Genomic DNA, 19118 nt, shown 5'->3' with positions numbered 1-19118 from the left:
ACATTCAGGCAGATACGATGGGAACATTGACCTGAACCCAAACACCCACACACACCAACACACACACACACACACACACACACACACACCTCCCACCATGTCCTTATAAAATGTGAAGGAGGAGTAAAAAACATTGTCATTCTTTTATCAGACTTATCAAACTGATGGCCCCTTAACAGAGAGCCAGTGTCCCAATGAAAAAGTGATCAACGTAGTTGTTGCAATGAACAGTTACAATTCCAGGTATTAACGATATCACTTGATCATCATCTGATGATGTTTCCCCACATGTCATATACTTTCAGATCATCGTTGTGCTCATTGTTATTTAACCATCTTAAGCTTCAGTAAGTGTCTTTTTTTCCTCAGATGTGAAATTAAGATTCAACCAACAGGTGAAAAGAGGCAAATGTCAAACAAGTCCTTCAATAAAAAAGAATGCTCCACTGGATTCAAACTATCAATATCCGATTTTTTTGAGTGTGTTTAGTGACATTAAAATATGTTCACATCATGGATCAGTTGTTTAATGATCAGTGTGTTGGCTGTGCAGCAGTTTTACCAGAGAGGGAAGATGACCTCTGATATATGTTGCTTCAGCCTTTACTGGCATCAGCTGTGTGTGTGTGTGTGTGTGTGTGTGTGTGTGTGTGTGTGTGTGTGTGTGTGTGTGTGTGTGTGTGTGTGTGTGTGTGTGTGTGTCTGTGTCTGTGTGTGTGTGTGTGGGTCCATCCTTGCTCTCGTCACAACCACGCAATTGGCCGGGTGAGGGAGGGGAGGATGAGGAGGATGGATGGAGTGGGGGGGGGGTCCACGGTGGGTGACAGCAGCCACCATGTCAGCGGCTCCTCGCAGAAGTTGCTCCTATAAAAAGCGGCGCTGCGTCGCGGTGCAGCTCAGACTCTCCTCCGCTGCAGGTGCGCCACTTCCACACAGCGATGCGCGTCATGGAGCGCACTTTCCGAGAGCAGCTCTTCTTCCTGGTGCTGTGTCTGTCGGTGCTGAAGGGAGACTCCCGGTACATCGAGGTGAGAGACACTCTGAACACACTTGATCAGGTTTAAAGTTTGGTATGTTTGAAGTTCCATGTTTAACTTTACGCGCACGCGTTTTCATCCTCTCCTGCAGAACAACGACATCTCAAAAGATGAATTATTCTCATTTTTCAACCCGGAACTCAAAAGAGAAACACCTGAGGAGTTACTGTATCGCCGACCTTTACGTAAGTCAGATAAAATACTGTGTACAGACTATACTGTAGTTCTTGTCCAGCTTTTACCTTCATAACAGGGAGAAAAAGACAGATTTACACTATTCATCCAGCACAAACACTGTCTTTAATCCAAATTAGATTATGATATACAAATAGAAGATGCACAAATGAAAATAAAATAAAGAGATAAGACATTAGAGTAACTCTCAATCTTTTGTTTGTTTCCAATTTCAGGTGGTTTACTGACATCACATGGAAATAATTCATAGATAGATAGATAGATAGAATATGATTAAAGTATAATTTTATTAAAGCACTTGTTGTTTTCTGTATGAAATGTATCCCCTCCATTCACATGTGAACGTGTGTGTGTGTGCCTCAGGTTGTCTGGACATGATTGCAGTGGAGGGTCAGTTCACCTTCACAGCGGAGCATCCTCAGCTGAGCTGCGCTGCCTTCTTCATGGCAGAGCCCACCGAGGTGATCAGTGTGGACTATGACAATGTGGACATCGACTGCAGGGGAGGGGACTTCATCACGGTAAACCAGCAAAACCTCTGCCACTGAGCAGCAGAAACAGAGTCTGTGTATCTGCTCAAGTGTTGTATGTTCAAGTTGTAAAATCCTTATCTCCTGTTGCATGGAAACTTCTTAGGTCTATTATATAACTAGTAATGAAATGTAAGTTTGTGTTTTTCTGGTACAGCCTGTGATTATTAAGCTGCCCGGTTAGACAAAAGCCCTTTAACATACAAGGCACTTACACAAACCTACTTACTTTAGGTGACCTGGCCTTAAAACCCTCTTCTGTGTTTGCACTGATGCTCTCCACGTACCGAACATGACATGATGGTCAAAACCTATAACTCAGTGTCTCTCCCACAGAGAAAGATCAACCCCTTTCCACATACAGCTCATCTACCTTTAAACACTCGAAACAACCATCATTGACTGAATCTGAAATCTTGCCTCTTCCTCTCACTGTGTCCCCACGAAGGTGTTCGACGGCTGGGTGATGAAAGGAGAGAAGTTCCCCAGCTCCCAGGATCACCTGCTGCCTCTGCACGAGCGCTACGTGGATTACTGCGACTCGGGATCCCTGAAGAGAAGCGTGCGCTCCTCTCAGAACGTGGCCATGGTCTTCTTCCGCATTCATAACGCCGGCAGCAGCTTCACCCTGACAGTCAGGAAACACATCAACCCCTTCCGTGAGTAGAAAGTCACAAGAATAAAGAAACCAATCATTTTAGATTTCACTCCAGTTGTGCAGGGACTAATGTGTGAGTGTTTGGTGACATCACAAGCCTGTGGCGAGGTGCATTAGTCATCATGTGCACTGACTGGGGACAGATTGCCATCGCTGTGTTTCTGGATCTGGAACATGACCTTTCTGAATGATGCTCTGCAGTAAGATGTGAGCAACGAGCAAATCTAATCACCAGAACTGATCAGCAGATTGATGGTTTTTTTCTAAAATTAACGTAAATTAATTTAACTCTAAAATCAAATTGTAATTATTAGTATTTTCAGTCAGTTTCAAACCTCTGACGCAAACACTAATTTGATTTTCACAAATCAAGATGAACAAAGATTTCTAAGTGGGTTTGATATTCTTGATCTTCTGCTCGTCCCTGACTTTTTAAACTATTCATATGTGTGTGCCCACCCTTGCAGCTGGTTGCCTTCTGCTTGAGAATCCATCAGAGATAACCTGCTTGTAACAGCCCTCCTTGTCTCTCTGCAGCGTGTAATGTCATCTCCCAGTCACCAGAGGGCAGTTACACAATTGTGATCCCGCAGCAGCACAGAAACTGCAGCTTCTCCATCATCTATCCAGTGGAGATCGACATCTCTGAGTTCAGCCTGGGACACAACGTCAACTTCCCCAAGGTGAACAAAAGCACACTTAGTATCTGCCCAAGTATCGACTCAGTGCTCGTGATTCTCCTCCTCGGCATTCTGCAAAGGGTTTTTCTCACCGTTTTTCCAGCTGTCACCTGGAGTTTGTTCAGGATCGTCAACAGAGATAAAAAAAAACACAGCAGCAATTTGCTGATTCAGGGAACAATGCCTCAGTTACATACTAATATTCACATACAGTAAAAAGTGATTTTTGCTTTGACAATTATTGATGTTGTTTGAGTGAACTGACCCTTTAGAACTCTAACGTTAAGTACAGTTGGTGCACGTGATTTGCCAAAGGTCAATGTTTGACAGGATACTGTTATATGCTCGACCGGCTGATGCTCAGCAGGTAAAGCGGGTTGTCCACTAACCTGAGGGTTGGTGTTTTGATTCCAGACAGCATTTTAAAGTGTCCTTGGGCAAGATATTGAACTCCAAATTGCCCCTGCATTTGGTATATTCGCTGCGTCTTAATGTGGGAGTGAATGGGTTAATGCTGTAAAGCACTTTGAATGGTCAATAAGACCGGAAAGCACTACATAAGTACAATTAATTCACCCCCAACTCTGTCAGCGTTCTAATTTTATGATATCTATTTTATTCATAGGTTTAACTCTCTGCATGTGAAATTATATAATTCTGTTTATACAAGCGATGTAAACCGAACAGCAACAAGTTGTCATACCTGTCCTGAAATGGATAATTCTGTATCAACGATGGATTAAATGACCTCCTCAGCGCTCCAGAGCATTTTAGCATCTTTTAGCTCATTGTTTTGGTTCACGAGTGTTGTTTCCAGGCGCAGCAGGCAGATTCTTTCACTGAGATTTGTTCTGATAAACCCGCTGTGTTCTGCCTGCTCAGCACCAGACTGCAGACAGCTGGAGAACACAGCAGCTCAAGAGGTGAAAAGCCAAACCAGAGCGGAGAATATTTACATTCAGTTGAGTAGGCAACTGTTTGCTATTTGTTATGTCAACTTAAAATCTGATAATGTCAGTATTGTGTGTAAAGATAGTTTCTGCTTCACCCCCAGTGGCCAAGAAAACCGTTAATGCAAGTTAGAGAAAAAATGTAGGAATGAGGTTGAAGAAGAGGAACATCTGGGGACATGATCTACACTCTCTGGTCGGGAATTAACACGATTCATCCGCTCTGACTTCCCTCTCCTCCATAACACTTTTTATAATCTACCAAGGACATTAACCTATGTGAAAATAAGTGCAAGTTATATCTCCTCCAACACATGACCACACAGGTTGTAATGTGACGTGCAAGCAGGGACTTATTCACACGAGTGTAAAGAGACAGAAACACAGTTTCATTGACAGGGTTGTCAATATTTGTAAGTATTTGTTATTAGTTTTTTTATTTAATTTTATTTGTAGCAATTCAAGGTGCTAAAAGGCATAATGACAAATTGCAAAAGCAACACAAGACAACACAACAAAAAATCCGATATAAAAGATTGAATGTAACATAGCAGTGTAAGAAATTTGAAATTATTTGATTTATTTTATAAGACTGTGGCAAACAGGAAAGTCTTCAGCGTTGATTTAAAAGAGCTAAGAGTTGCAGCAGTTGCTTCTCCATGTTTAGTTTTGAATCTGGGGACAGAGAGCAGACTCATCCCAGACGACCTGCGGGGTCAGGATGCTTTATAATATAGTAGTATCATTATTGTTATTATCATTATCATTATAATCATTATTTACCACGATTTAAAGAGCCATGTGTTGGTCTTCACAGAGATCCATGCCTAGATGTGCAGAAGCAGGGGATTTTATGCAGTTACTGGGAGGAAGTGGCATTGACACGTCGAAGCTGCTGCCCATCACAGACTTCTGCATCTCCTTCTCTGGTTCCAGTGAGTAGTGCACGCTGATCTTCCTCCTTCATAGCACCCTGTTGAACGAGGAGGTCACTGTTTCTTCTCCACTCTCCTGCAGCTCACATGAAGGTCGGCTGCGACAACACAGTGGTGAGGATGGTGTCCAGCGGCCAGTTTGTCAACCGCGTGTCTTTCAGCTACCGGCTACTGGACAGCCAGGAGCTTCAGACCATCAAACTCAACAACGTGGAAGATTTCTGTTTCAACAACTGATCCCAGCAGGATTGGAAAGTGACAAATGTATCATTTTACTGCACATTTTTTTTAAACAATTTTATTTAAGGTAGCAGATCCAACTGGTCAACCCCTCTCATTAGACGACACTGACATACACCTGTATGAGATTTATGATATATACAGTCCCATTACTCAAACGCAACAATTCACTGGACTTTATTTCTTTCTTTTTTCATCTTTTTATTTATTGTTGCTAAATAAATCTTGATGAAGTGTCCTTTTGTGTGCGGTGGAACTGCAGTTATTTATATTTTTGTCTTGTCTTCATTTAGATGATATTGTTTTTATGTTATGTATGAATTAGTGGTCAGCATTCTTGAAAAAGAATGGTGCTAAAATGAATGTTACATTCTGATTATTTTTGCTGTATAATACGCGGCGGGAAACCGATTAGTGTATCAAATGCAAGTATTTATTGTCAGTATGCAGTTAAATTTGTATAAAGCCTTTTTTAATAAAAATTATACTGCATGACAAAGCACTCAACTGTGGTTTTGTTCTTGTTTTTTGTTTAACTTGTGATAAATATACTGTAGCTGTGTACCTCAGCACTGCACCTCTCAACACAAAAAACACATACAAATAAACACATAAAAAAATGATCTACCATCCTTGTCACAACAACAGACACAGACAATGTAAAGCTGGTAAAGTACAAATATTACATGAAGTTGGCTCCATTCTGCACTCAAAAGCTATATGTTGAGTTGAGTGTCATGCTGTAAATAATATAATATATAATTTATTTATCATTATGGTCTGATCTATTTGTCAATTAAAGACCTCCTCGCTCAGGAAATTCCTGTATCTATTCCTGTCTCCTCTGTGCACAGCTCCATTAAATTACTTTCAGATCATTAGTTCCAGTGGAGGAACACATACAGGAGGTATTTATTGCTCCACCTTCACAGACAGCACTGTTTTGGTTTCTTCAATAGTCTAATGAAACGGGGCCGATTCTTACTGTTGTTAAAGAACTCTAAAATGCACATGTTTGAATCACAGCTAGTGTCTCTGTAATTGCTGTGGTTTGCTTTGTTACCAGTCAATCTGTGATAGATCAGTGTGATTAAGAGCCCTATGCACTGGGTCAAATATAGACTGTTTGTTTACTCTGGGATGTCAGTCAGTCTGAACATCATGTCCATCACTGAGGTTCTTCCTGAAACATCTCCAAACAGATGGATTGCCATGAAACTTTGCACAGACACTGATGTTCTGTGATGCATCTAAATGACTTTGGATGTCTCCTGGTACCGTGAGGTTGTGTAAGTATAATGACTGTGATTTTCCCATTTGCAACCAAATACCTGCAGAGGGACTAACTTGTATTCACGACTGTCTGAACACTGTATTTAGTGCTGATTAAGGAGTGTTAGTATACTAACAATCTGAGCAAATAAGAAAAATAAGGAAAATATTATTTTTTGTCCCAATACAGTCTTACATAGCTGCTAGCTTGGCTGTAATGATGTATACACATCCAAAAAACAGCAGGCTTCGCTTCATGTGTGTTTTTTAAATGTTTTAATATATCGGCAATGAAAGGTTATTGTCTCATAGGCGTCTTTAAACATTGTTATTCTGATCCTGATCCACAACCTAAATGAAGCCCAGGTTAGTTCATTATCTCCAGCTGCCCTCCTCTGCTTCCTGTATTTTCAAACACTACAGGTATTATTCAAATGATCTGCATTAAGACTGTACATTAATAAGCATCCATTTACTAGTAAGTATTTATTATAGACATGTTCCCTACAATGAACCAGAGTAATACAGAACTCACAGCTTCCAGTGGGATAAATAACCATGAAGCTACATTCACGAGCACAAGGCGCTTCATCATCCCCTCGGATGCGGAATGACGACTCTCTCAGGTATAAAACAGCCCTCACTGTCACTACGGGGAGAGCAGCAGGCGATATCTCTGAAAATAATGGCTTGAATGGCACAAACCAATGGGGCGACCAGTGATTGAAGGCCGGCAGGTGCATTATCGTCAACAGACACCTGCAGCCATGGCTGGTGATGAACAAGGGCATGATGACGCCATCGACGGGTTGGCAACCACTGGTCTAAAAGGACATTTCTTGAAAAGACCAAAACTAGCAATGTATACTAATATATTTCAAATTCACCAGCTTGTGACCTTCTGCAAGTCTATTAATCCCCAAAATATATCAATTGATAATAAACTTAGATATGAAAAATATACCAAAAATGCAAAATAATTTGCTGAAATTACACTGTAGGGGTCTATTTTTAACAGCGGATTGATCCACAATCAGAGCGTGAGTGAGTATAAGCAGGACAATGTGTGTCAGGTTGTTTCAAGTTCCAGTGCTGAAGTTAAACGGGATGAACCAGTGTGTCACCAGTGTGGCCCACTGTGGCTTTAGAGTCACACAGTGTTTGTTAGAGTTATTTGGGTTTTATGGTCTTTACATTGTTTTGTTTTTTTAAATAAGAAAAGCGTAATATCACCAACCTTGGTCTGTATACAAATTTAAGAGAAAATGTCTTGTACAGTAAAACTGAACTAAGACATATATATTTTCATCCCTGTATGTTTTTTCTTCTAAATATATCATATATTTCTCTAACGATATTTACTTGTGTTTAAAAATCTGTTCCACTCTGTTCCTCCCTCAGGTTAATGGACCAGTCTAAGGATGCATTCAAGTAAGCAAAGATAATATGATTTACATGTGATTTCCCGAGGACTATTATATACAGTCTATTATACAGTATATGTCTTATGTTGCCAGCAGCAGCCTGGTCCCAGGCAGTCACACTATATTTTCTGAAACAGTTGATGCTTGTGGGAAGTGAACTGTGGACTGTGAGCTTGATTGCAATGATGCCGGCTCTGTTGAATGCCTCTAGATTGAGGAAATCAAGCATGACATTTGAATATGGCCTCTCTGAGAGGGAAAGCAACAATAATTTGTCAATTACTCAACAGGGGCTCAGAGCCGATAAAGACACTCAATATTTTGAGTGCAGTGCCTCTCAAAACATCGTGATCGCAGCACCAAGGTTCTGCCGACCCACATGCACAACTAACTGCGTGTCAGTCTCAGCCGTTAATCATGACACAACCCATTTTCATAGCATCAAATGACTAATTAAAACCAAACTTGCAAAAAAAAAATGAACACTTGAACAAACATCATTGTGATAAGAACTATACCTAACATGACAGAAAGTAAGTATATATGGGAAAATGTATTTGACATGTATTTGGACTGTTTGTTTGGTCAATGTCCAATCTGCTAACATGGAGGAGGCAGGGTTTTGGTCCATACTGCAGCGAGACACCAGGGAGTAATCCAAATATGACATCCACCTTTATATACATTCTCTCGTCAATACAAAGGCACAGGTGGCGTTAACAGGAAACAGGAGCAGGTAACAGGCGGAGATTCCTGATTAGCTTCATACATATGAAGCGTGGACGATCAGAAGATAGATACAAGAAGATACAAAAGTGAGCTTGTATAAATATGGACAGAGCTAAAAGGGAAAAATATACAGGTGTTTGAGTGGGTGAGGAGATCAGGGGATCAGGAATTAGGGCAGTTGTATGTTGATGTATGTGGATAGAGCAGAGCAATGACTGAGGGAAGAGACAGAGAGGCACAATGAACATAACAGGACTGAGGCAGTGTCTGTCTTGTCTAAATTCAATTAGATCCCCAAAAAACTGGATAAATTGCCATATTAAATGGTTTTAGTAGACATATGTCTGATGTCAGTTGAAATCCTACTGACTTATATCATCCCTACAGGCTTTCTTTGTAGCTACAATTACTTGTCAGCAATGGGATATATTGCCATAACATGTAATAATAATAATAATAACAATAATAATAATAATAATAAATACTAATATGGTATGTGAATAGTGAAATAATGAAATTAAAACCCCAAATCAGATGCTTTTCAATAAAAGTATGTTTGAAGAAGGGATTGAAAAAGCTAAGTTTAGAGTTTGCTGCAGTGGTGTGAGTTATAGGTATACTGATTATAGACTTTATACAAAGATATACAATGACGATATAACTGTTCCCCAAAAGTGAAGCCAAAGCACTCTGATCGCCATCCGGTGGTTGATGCAGTACAGGTTAATACATACTATTATTGGAGAGCCTTTCCTGATTTTACCTGCATCTTAATTCTGCTTTATTAAATTTTATTTTTTTTAATTAATTTAAAAGACTTTTGTCTTTTAGAGTTCTTTTAATTAAATATTGTCTTTTGGTATTTGTGATTCCTTAATTTTTTGCTGAGTTCATGATTTTATTACCCGTCTGTTTTATTTTGCTGTCCTTGAAAAGCACTTTGTAAGTGCTCTATAAATAAAGTTATTATTAGTGTTATTAAGTTAATACAAAATAATCTGTTGTAATTATCCATGTACCAAATGTTTCAGGGCCTAAAGTTTGTGTTTTAGTCCTGTGTATTTAATGATTTGTGTAATAATTGACTTGTGTGGTCAAATGGGAGTAATCTACCTTGTAATTCCTCAAACATCTGTCTTTCTGTCTGTCTGTCTGAACTTTAATAATAACTTTATTTATAGAGCCCTTTTCAACATCTAAGTTACAAAGTGCTTTACAAGGACAGCAAAATAAAACCGACAGGTAATACAAGCATGAACTCAGCAAAAATTAAGGAATCACAAACATTAAAAGACAATATTCTTTTAAAAGAAATCTAAAAGACAAAATTCATTTAACAATTTTTTTTTTTTTAAATCAATAAAATAGAACATCTAATCGGTTTCATACTTAGCATGTGTAGTTTGAAGAGCCCAGGGAAGTGCAGTGTCAAACTTTGTGGGATTTGGACAAAGTCATTGGGGGTGGGGTTAGTGGGCCTTCAGTCTGCAGACCGACTTGAACGTGTCTTCTTCTACGTCATCGGATAACCTACAGCAGCGGTCAGCAACTGGGTCAAATACATATTTCCCAATGTATATACCTTCAGCTTTCTGTTTGTTTGCAGAAGAAAACCGTCTGTAAACATCATACGTCTGTGGGTGGTATAAATCACAGGAGACAAAGCCCACCTAAACGTTGTTCTTCCAGTGTGAGAGACGGATCAGGACGTGTATTGCCCAACAGGATGACATTCTTCACTGGTGTCATGTCATCATCCCCCGCGGGATGACCACCCTGATTTCCTGGGAAAAGCGAGCTGCTGTGGAAAATCTGTCTTCCTCACGTGCTGTGCTTCCTAATAGGATCATGCCTCATCTGTTACTAAACAGCACTGTATGGGTCCGGAAACATAATGGGGATTCGTGTGACATCTCGCACTTCATTACCAAATAAAAAATAAAAAGCAGAAGGTCAGAAGGGAAATGGAAAAATATCTGCATCCTATATTTGTCCGTCAATGATTGGTTGAATTCAATTTATGGGGGCATGCTTTTTCTTATTATTTAGTATGTTATATTGAATTTATACATACGGGAAATAGGTTAAGATGTTAGGATGTGTTGTTAAAATATTAAGTTTTGATTGTAAATAAGTTTGCAAAGACTTTTTCTGCAAAGATTGTGTACTTAGAGCATTAAGGATATAAAAGTAACAAAACTAAAACCATTATTAACTATACAGTAAGTTATTAAAATGTTTTGCAATACATATACGTATTGAATATATTACCTTAACTTACTTAAATTATTCCTCCATATAAAAAATATTTACGTTTTTAGTATATTAACAAGTGATTTTTCTATACTAATTGTATACATTACAACTCTACTACATTAACTCTGAGCACAAATTCATGTAATTGTAGCTCTATAACCCTAACTAAATAATTACAAGTTTTACTATGACTAGGGTAAAACATTGCATCCTTTACTTATATAACTCATAACTGTACTAATAATAATTTGTGCAACCATTTCCTGTCAGTGGGAAACTAGTGTTCTTACCTTTAGATCAATAAACGTGTCCAAATAACACTGTCAATCTCTCAACATCTTTGTAATTACATCTGTGAGAATTCTGTAGTGTGTGCAAATCATTCATTTCCATCTACATTCCTAAAAGGAAATAAAAAATGTACTAAATATAGCGTCTTTTCTGAATGTTTTATATCAGCGTCTTCACAGCGTCATCAATTAATTTGATCGATTATATGTTACTTGACATACGTGTTATAGAATTATGGTATAACATATATAAAAAACGGTTATGTCTGTTGTATCTTGTCCAGGTCTGTATTTTATATCCTTTCCTCAATATCCTTTTTATTAAATGATGGAGAAAGGTCCATATCACATCAGCTGAGGCTTTATGTAAGCTAAGAAACTAATGAGTTATGACACGAACTGTGACGCACAAACTGACGAAACAAAGGAAAAGACAGCATGTGGTACATAAGGGCTCGGGGCGTTCTTTATAGACATTTGTCACAAGCAGCAGCTACATTTGGATGAGTGACACTGAGTGAAAAGGAACTGTCATGGAAGTCTTAAACTCTTGATTTATGTCCAGCCTGTATGTTTTTTTAATACAGACAATCTCCAGACTCAGCTCTCCTGATCGTGGCCCTCTCCTCTGTCTTCTGTACTGTTTTCTCTCCGTAATGGTCAATTCTTTCTTAATTACTCAATGACGTTATAAACCTGTCAACTGTCATGCATGTTTTAGACACATTTTCTTTTAAATATATCAATCTTTAATCTGTTTTTGCTCTTTTTGGCCTTTCTCTAATTGTTATTTCAGTTATATGTCCTCATATCCCATCCTGTGACTCACCCTTTAATTCCAAAGTCATAAAAACGACTCCTCACTATAAATTTTACACAAAATAGGACAAATTCATTAGATTTAGACAATTTGTACCTAATTGTGCTCTCATCCAGACGAAACTTAACATCAGATGCAACCATTCGTTTGTCTCTGCGTTTCTTAATTGCCAGTAAATTTCCCCCCACACTAACAGGACTCCAGGACTTTACTGAAAGGGAAATCAAAGAAATGATGATTCAGACGATCTGCTGGAGAAGTGCTCTCTGCTAAGAGCCGGTAGCTCACAGGAAATGAGGTGACAATAGTGTGAACATTTTGAAGAGTTTGTGCAATCATACGAGTGAGTGTATAAATACCCACATTAAAAAAATTATCAAATGACACTCAGGATTGATTGCAACCTTTTAAAAATTGGACAAAAAAACATAATTACTGCATGGCATCTTCCCACGGGAGATTACCTGGTGATTATCCTGCCCGATTACAGCCAATCACACACAAATTGCATTGTGACAGCGAAGGCCTGTGCAAGCACCATCTGTGCACATAAAAGCACCACACTTGCCACTGCATTTAGTTTCAGTGATTTTCCTCCACGTCACTGCCGAGAATGTCACTGGAAATTAACTGTTTTTTTTCATACATATATTTAGGGATGGGCGGGGGGGGGGGGGGGGGTACACACAGGAAAACCCTTAGAAAATACAGCTTCAGTCTGCACTTCTGTCCTTCCCAAGGTGAGAGCATCAGCACTTGTGCTCGAGGGCAGAGGATGCGTCCGTGTGATAGGCTGATGCTGCTAGAGACGCAGGTGGTGGATGCATACTGGGGACGTCATGCACCATTGAGACACAGTCATTTCCCGAAAGCACCAGCCTCTCTCTCCTTCTGTGATGTCCGGGCAGGGAAAGCTGAATGAGACGTGCTTTCACACGCACCCACACATGCATGGCTTTGGAAAGTAAATTTACTCAAGTGCTGTACAGTAAAATCTATTTATGAGGTATGTGTGTTATTGTGTTATTTCAGTTTTGTATACGCTTTCTTGTTCTTTTAGTCCTATCAGTGTTCCTAATAAGATTTTACATAAATACACTACACTGGTCTGTATGGGCCACTGTGCCACATCTTGTCAGATGTTTCTGATGCAATGAGCTTTTAGCAGTTCCCCCAATGACCTGACATTAAAGCACTCAGGTCCAAACAAACCAAATGATCAAATAAGACAAATTAAGACAGGCTTGTGCAGCAGAACTGTGTTTTTCCTTCTTTCTACATCATTAATCATCTCGTAATCCATCAGATTTAATGTGTGACAGTGCTACTGATGCATGTGACGATCGAATAATGTCATTTATATCGATATATCAGGCACAGGGGTGATTGTTCTGCAGAAAACTTGTCCTCCAATTCCTTTTTTAAACTCAAAACTCTTACTCTCGTACGTTTGCATCAGTAGATAATGTCTTTTATTGGAGAACTGTATTCATACCTCAGTAAATCGACCACGTCATGTGTATACATGTACTATATACATATTATATGCTAATACTTGCACACAGTAAATGGTAAAGGAAGTAAGCACATGTTGCAAATTCTAGTGGATATTGAGTTTTTTATTTAATGCAGTTTCATTAAATTTCTACATGATGTCTTATATAAGTTTATATTTTATTTGGTCTTCATTTCACTGTGTGAGCTGTCATATTTAAAGAAGATGCTCAAATATTGTTTAAAACAAATTGGATGAATAGATTAGTGTCTCGTGGAGTTCATTTAAACAGCATTCAACATTTCAGACGGTGTACATTTACACCTTCATCACTGAAACAAAAACATAAAAAAAGTTTTAATCCGGTTCTACTGTCCATGATATGTTATTTGCGCCAGCCTGGGGAGAAAAACTAAAATATGTCGTTATGGGCAACAGAGGCTGAGTGGAAAACTGATGAGGGATGAGAATGTTTAACAATGAGGCTGCCTATAGCTTAAACTATTAGATATTTAACATTTGACATTTAATATTGAACAGCGAGGACAGCTGGGACGTCTGCTGGGACAAAAGCTATAATGAAATGATGACAGAGGATTTGAGGACATTTTTAGATGACGAAGGTGCTTCTTTAATGGTGAATGCCACAGAATTAATAGGCAGTTGTGAATAATCTGTTTTCTTTTTTCATAGACTAGACTAGACACAACTCCATTAACAATGTAAAAAGATGACAATCACAAAACTATGGGGAAGGGGCTCTTTTGTATCCTCTATATACTTACATCACTTTACTATAAAAATGAATTTAACATTTTTTTCTCCAGATTGTCTGATTTGTGACAGCAGAACTGCCTGAGAGTGTTGCTATTCTTATATTATACATTAATGATCATGTACTGTGGGAAATACTACAAACAACTTATTCAACTGATGTTACATTTACTGTTTTTATTGTGATGACATTTTCAAAACTGATGGATGGTGATTTACAGAGCTTATGCAGTTTTCCCTACAGATGTTTACTTGCTTTTCTTTTTCTGCTCTTGGAAGAACTCATTGCAGGCAACGGTCAGGGCGGCCACCAACACCACAAACTCGTTGAAATCCACCTCGTTGTCTTTGTTCGAGTCCAGGTCGTTCATGATTTTCTCCACCAGCATTGGATCCTTCTGAGACTGAAAACCAGTCACAATTAGCACAACAAACAAGCAATGTGCTGGGGATTATTCAAATGTTTTTAATGGTTTTCCTATGGACTCTTTGTATCCCTGTTTGAGCAATGAAACACTCCTTTAATGAATTCCAGTTGTATATATCTGTCTGTCCGTGTAGGATGAGCATCACCAATGTGGTCGTTTGAATGCTATTGGATTGACTCAAGGCAAAAGCTTCCATCCGTGTCCAGTGGAGAGCAGAGTGATGTTACTGTTAAATGATCCACGAGCTACAGCTGATTACACAGGACAGTTATTGCTTCGGTTGTTTCCAGCAGGATCGAGAAACAAGTCACGGCTTTATACCTCCAAGGCAATGGGATCTTAATGTTGTGGCTTATTTAAGTCAAAGATAGGAAAAAACACTGGAGTCAAACCAGGTGGGATTCATTTCATTAGGCTAATATAACGAGAGTGCTGTTGTGTTTTATGTAGCTAGTTTTGATTTAGAATTCTCAAACGGCCTCTGTTGGAGTGAAAGGTGACGGCAAACATCAAGAACAGAGAAGAGAAGAAAACCGAAAATACAACCAAATTCATTGCCACAACTGCACCAGCATCAAGATAGATTTAACTTCTATGCTTTAATAGTTTAATTAAGTTTAAAAAATACGGGTAGACATAGGTACAAGAAGCAAATTACTAAAATTAAATTTGAATGAAATAAACTCTAAAATAAAATAGAGCAAAACTTTATTGTCATTATTTTTTTTTTGCTTTGTGGTTGTAATTTTTTTTGTCTTCAATGTTCTAATTGCAAAAATAAGCTGTATAAATGCAGTGCTGTGTCATGTCTTGGTTTCCAAGGGTCCAAGTTTTCAGTCAATGGAAACCAAGAGTGTGTTCGTCTTGGTGGGGCTGCGTCTGTTGTCAGAGGTGACTATAGCCCACGGGGATGTGATGACATCATGGGAGTGTCTATATTTGGAGGCGATATGGGCCACTGAGGATGATGATGATGATGTGTGAACACCTGAGGCTTCCCATCGGCATGAGCGAGGACAAGAAGTGAAAATAATAAATATATCTGAAGGCATCAGAGGTCTTAGGCCTCGGCCGCTTTGTTTGACACACTGGTCTCAATCATGTGAAATCGCAGGCTTGCACATGCTGCTATCACACAGACTCAGAGGATGGAGCTTATTGCAAACGCCCTTATCTATCTCCTTCTTTATTTCTCACAGTGCTATGGCGTGAGAGCCACCAGGAGTTACACGTCAAATCAGCAGGATTGCAATCGATAAGACTGTTTTCCTCAGACAAGGTCAGAGTGCTAAAATAAATGTACAGTAAAAAATAAATAGTGTGAAAACAAATAAAACATTTTTCAAACAGAGTCATAGCCAGGGAGGAGCAGCAAAGCATCATCTGAACCAGTGATCACATTACCATAGTCATTATACACCTACTGAGCCAATACAAGGAGATGTAATGATCACACTTTGGTGCACTAACATATTTCTGATAATTAAGAGGAACCAAGGAGTTTCAGGAAGACCCCCCCCCCCCCCCATATGTTCTGCTACATCATGAAAAAACACAACCATAATGTTGAAATGTCTATTTTACCGTGAGGAAGTCGGTGAGCTCGCTGTTCAAAAGTTGCTTCAACTCGCCCTTGTTCAGCTTGTATTTGTCGCCGTCATTTCCTGAGTAGTTGTAGAAAACTGCTATCAGTGCGTCCATCGCACCCTCCAGCTGGCTCGGCATTTCTGCTGGGATGATAAAAACCTTTGCAGCTTCCTGAAGAGGAGAAAGTTTTTCACACAGAATTGAATCAAGTGAACAGGATCCACTTAGCAGAGAGAAAGAGGCTGATTATTCGGTCAGTGGGAGAGGTGTTCTCACCTGGTTAGAGTCCTGCACAAGTGATGAGAGACGCTGCGGCACAGCTTGTTTATTAGGAAATGAGGAGCAGCGAAGAGGGCCATCCTCTACCTTTGTGGAGATAATTAATTCCTCAGGTGAGACGCCCATGGCAACTGTCTTTCCTTTCCAGGTGTTAATCAATTCCGTCGAGTGAAAAACAACACGTGCACCAGTGTAACCCCCGGAGGCCCCACGGGTATTCATCAAGCCCGTTGTTTCTATGGCCCCACTGTGTGCTTGACTTCATGACTTTTTGGGAGGAAATTTATAGCAACTGTGTCCTGCTGGTTAATGAGAGACAGCACAAGCGGAAATATTAACTGGAACCAGTGTGATGTTTTTTGCTCAGGGGACAATACAGGTTTCCATTTTAGTTTTCTTTTTTACTTGGTTGAACAGGGAAAGTTGTTTTCCTATGTATTTTTATATTTATACTTTCACTTCATGACATTTCTCTGGGTAATACTGCAGTTTTTATTGAAACCACAGATTTGACATATAATAATCAGCAGACCTCACTTTAATTGAAATATATTATTACTGTTAATTGAATATGTATTACAGTATATACTGTATCTCAGATAGAAGAAAACATGACTTAAAATAGGGCTGAATAGAGTCTGAATAATTTTGTGTAGTGTATAGTGTTACATTTCTTCTAAAAAAGTATTTACTTACTCTGGGAAGAAGACCTAGGGGAAGTAATGAGAGAGGATCAATGGGAGGCTGCACTAAACTTAGTACACACATCATCCCCATGCGCTAGACATAGCTTAATTCAACTTAAAATCCTCCTGAGAGTTCACTGGACTAGGGCTAAACTTGCCAAGATTTTCCCTGATGTTGACCCCTCTTGTCCCCGCTGTAAAAGTCAACCAGCTGATCACATACATATGTTCTGGTCCTGCCCTTTCCTCAGAACATTTTGGGCAGACATCTTTCATGCTTACTCTAAAATGTTTGGTGTGGTCATCCCTCCAAACCCATTATGTGCCATTTTTGGCTTTACTGATGAAGCTCGTCCTCTTAAGGGCAGGGCCCATGTTGTCATAGCTTTCACCTCTCTGCTTGCCAGACGTCTGATACTACTCTTATGGAAGGAACAAACACCACCCACATTCAGCAGATGGATTAGAGACACCATGTCTTTCTTGAAACTGGAGAAAATCAGATATACTCTGAAAGGTTCCATACAGAGCTTTGAGAGAACCTGGACCCCTTTCTTGTCGTACTATGAGAGCATACAAAGCCCACTACAAGAGAAAGATTAGATGGCAACCACCCCCCCCCCCCCTCCCCTCTCTCTCCCCTTTTTTAATTTTTAATTTTTAATTTTATTTATTTATTTTCTTTTTTTTTTTTTTGCATTGTCTGGCAGCATTGTTGTATGTAATTGTATTGTAATAATTCAATATTCCTGTATTTACGTGTATATATATATATATATATATACATTCTAGATTCTGTCTTAATGTATGTACTTCTGCTGCATGGGGTAGGCTGGCTGGGGGTGGGTGGGTCTTATTGTGGGTAGGGGTATAACCATTAGATTTGTGATGTGTAATTGTATAATTGTATTGATTACCCAAATAACACCAATAAAAAACTGTTAAACATAAAAAAGTATTTACTGTTGCAAATGAGTAGTGGCTGACATAAAGGTCCTATAAGACAGGGGTAGTCAGCTTGGCCATTTACTTGTGATTTAACGCTGAAGACAAACAATCACCAAAAAACATGTGTTATGGATTTATTAACATGTTTCTGCCTCTCAAGCAGCTATTTGATTTAAAATGGTCACAAATGGTCTATAAGCACCTCTCATATACATGACCCCCCCCCCCCCCCCTTCCCTCCACCTCTGTCAGCGTGTCAGAAGTGACAGTGGAGAATAACACTCTTTGCCTGTAGCCCCCAAAGACAACACCTGAGGGAACTTTTCTTCCACTCACAGCCACTGCCACGGAGAAATGAACTTTCCATCTATTAAGGTGACGAAACAGTTTCCCCTCACAGCCGCTATTAGACAATGTTGTGCGGGAAGGTGGCATTAAAGGAGATAACTTCTGCCCTTCCAATGTAAGACACACACTTATATTGTGTCTGTAATGGCCATTGAATTATTACTCATAATGAAAAAAAATACTGATAATGTAAGATAATTATTGATAATTGGGTCTGCTGCTTGGATGATTGTCTTATCTTATAGAATAGGATATAATAGAATAGAATGCTTTTATTGTCATTGCACAGCTGTACAATGAAATTGTATATACAATATATATAAAAGAACATGCAAAGACTCTTTAAACAGAATCAGCACGTACATATGCATTGTACATTAAATTTACACACATATGAAAAAATAAGAGGAACGATATGAACAATAAATACACACACACACACACACACACACACACACACACACACACACAGACATATATATATACTTATCATTTGCATATCCTTGATGTCATCTGTCCATGTGAAGACCTGGGAGATGTGTGTGCCTTGGAATTCG

The 19118-nt window shown here is 39.1% G+C and overlaps 2 protein-coding genes across 2 annotated transcripts; one reads left to right on the top strand and one right to left on the bottom strand.

The window, feature by feature from the left end:
* The first annotated feature begins 828 nt into the window (after positions 1-828).
* On the top strand, positions 829-5725 carry crhbp (corticotropin releasing hormone binding protein). Its single transcript, XM_034603066.1, has 7 exons — positions 829-1028; positions 1129-1222; positions 1596-1753; positions 2211-2421; positions 2958-3103; positions 4868-4985; positions 5068-5725. Exons 1-7 carry the CDS (start codon positions 939-941, stop codon positions 5220-5222), a joined length of 972 nt encoding a protein of 323 aa, XP_034458957.1. The 5' UTR covers positions 829-938; the 3' UTR covers positions 5223-5725.
* A 7936-nt stretch (positions 5726-13661) lies between these two features.
* Positions 13662-16608, bottom strand: s100z (S100 calcium binding protein Z). The gene is made up of 3 exons (XM_034602288.1): positions 16577-16608; positions 16298-16471; positions 13662-14689 (listed from the first exon to the last, which is right to left on the bottom strand). Exons 2-3 carry the CDS (start codon positions 16436-16438, stop codon positions 14534-14536), a joined length of 297 nt encoding a protein of 98 aa, XP_034458179.1. The 5' UTR covers positions 16439-16471; positions 16577-16608; the 3' UTR covers positions 13662-14533.
* Between the last annotated feature and the right edge of the window lie 2510 nt (positions 16609-19118).

This window comes from Hippoglossus hippoglossus, chromosome 12 (assembly GCF_009819705.1).
Source record: "Hippoglossus hippoglossus isolate fHipHip1 chromosome 12, fHipHip1.pri, whole genome shotgun sequence".
Lineage (NCBI taxonomy): Eukaryota > Metazoa > Chordata > Actinopteri > Pleuronectiformes > Pleuronectidae > Hippoglossus > Hippoglossus hippoglossus.
Note: the sequence above shows the minus strand (reverse complement) of the source record. Positions and strands in the feature narration are given on the sequence as shown.

Coding starts and splice junctions, on each gene's coding strand:
- crhbp (XM_034603066.1), top strand. CDS start 939: ATGCGCGTCATGGAGCGCACTTTCCGAGAGCAGCTCTTCTTCCTGGTG. Junction 1,029..1,128: donor GAGACTCCCGGTACATCGAG/GTGAGAGACACT, acceptor CCTCTCCTGCAG/AACAACGACATCTCAAAAGA. Junction 2,422..2,957: donor GAAACACATCAACCCCTTCC/GTGAGTAGAAAG, acceptor GTCTCTCTGCAG/CGTGTAATGTCATCTCCCAG.
- s100z (XM_034602288.1), bottom strand. CDS start 16,438: ATGCCGAGCCAGCTGGAGGGTGCGATGGACGCACTGATAGCAGTTTTC. Junction 14,690..16,297: donor AGCTCACCGACTTCCTCACG/GTAAAATAGACA, acceptor ACTGGTTTTCAG/TCTCAGAAGGATCCAATGCT.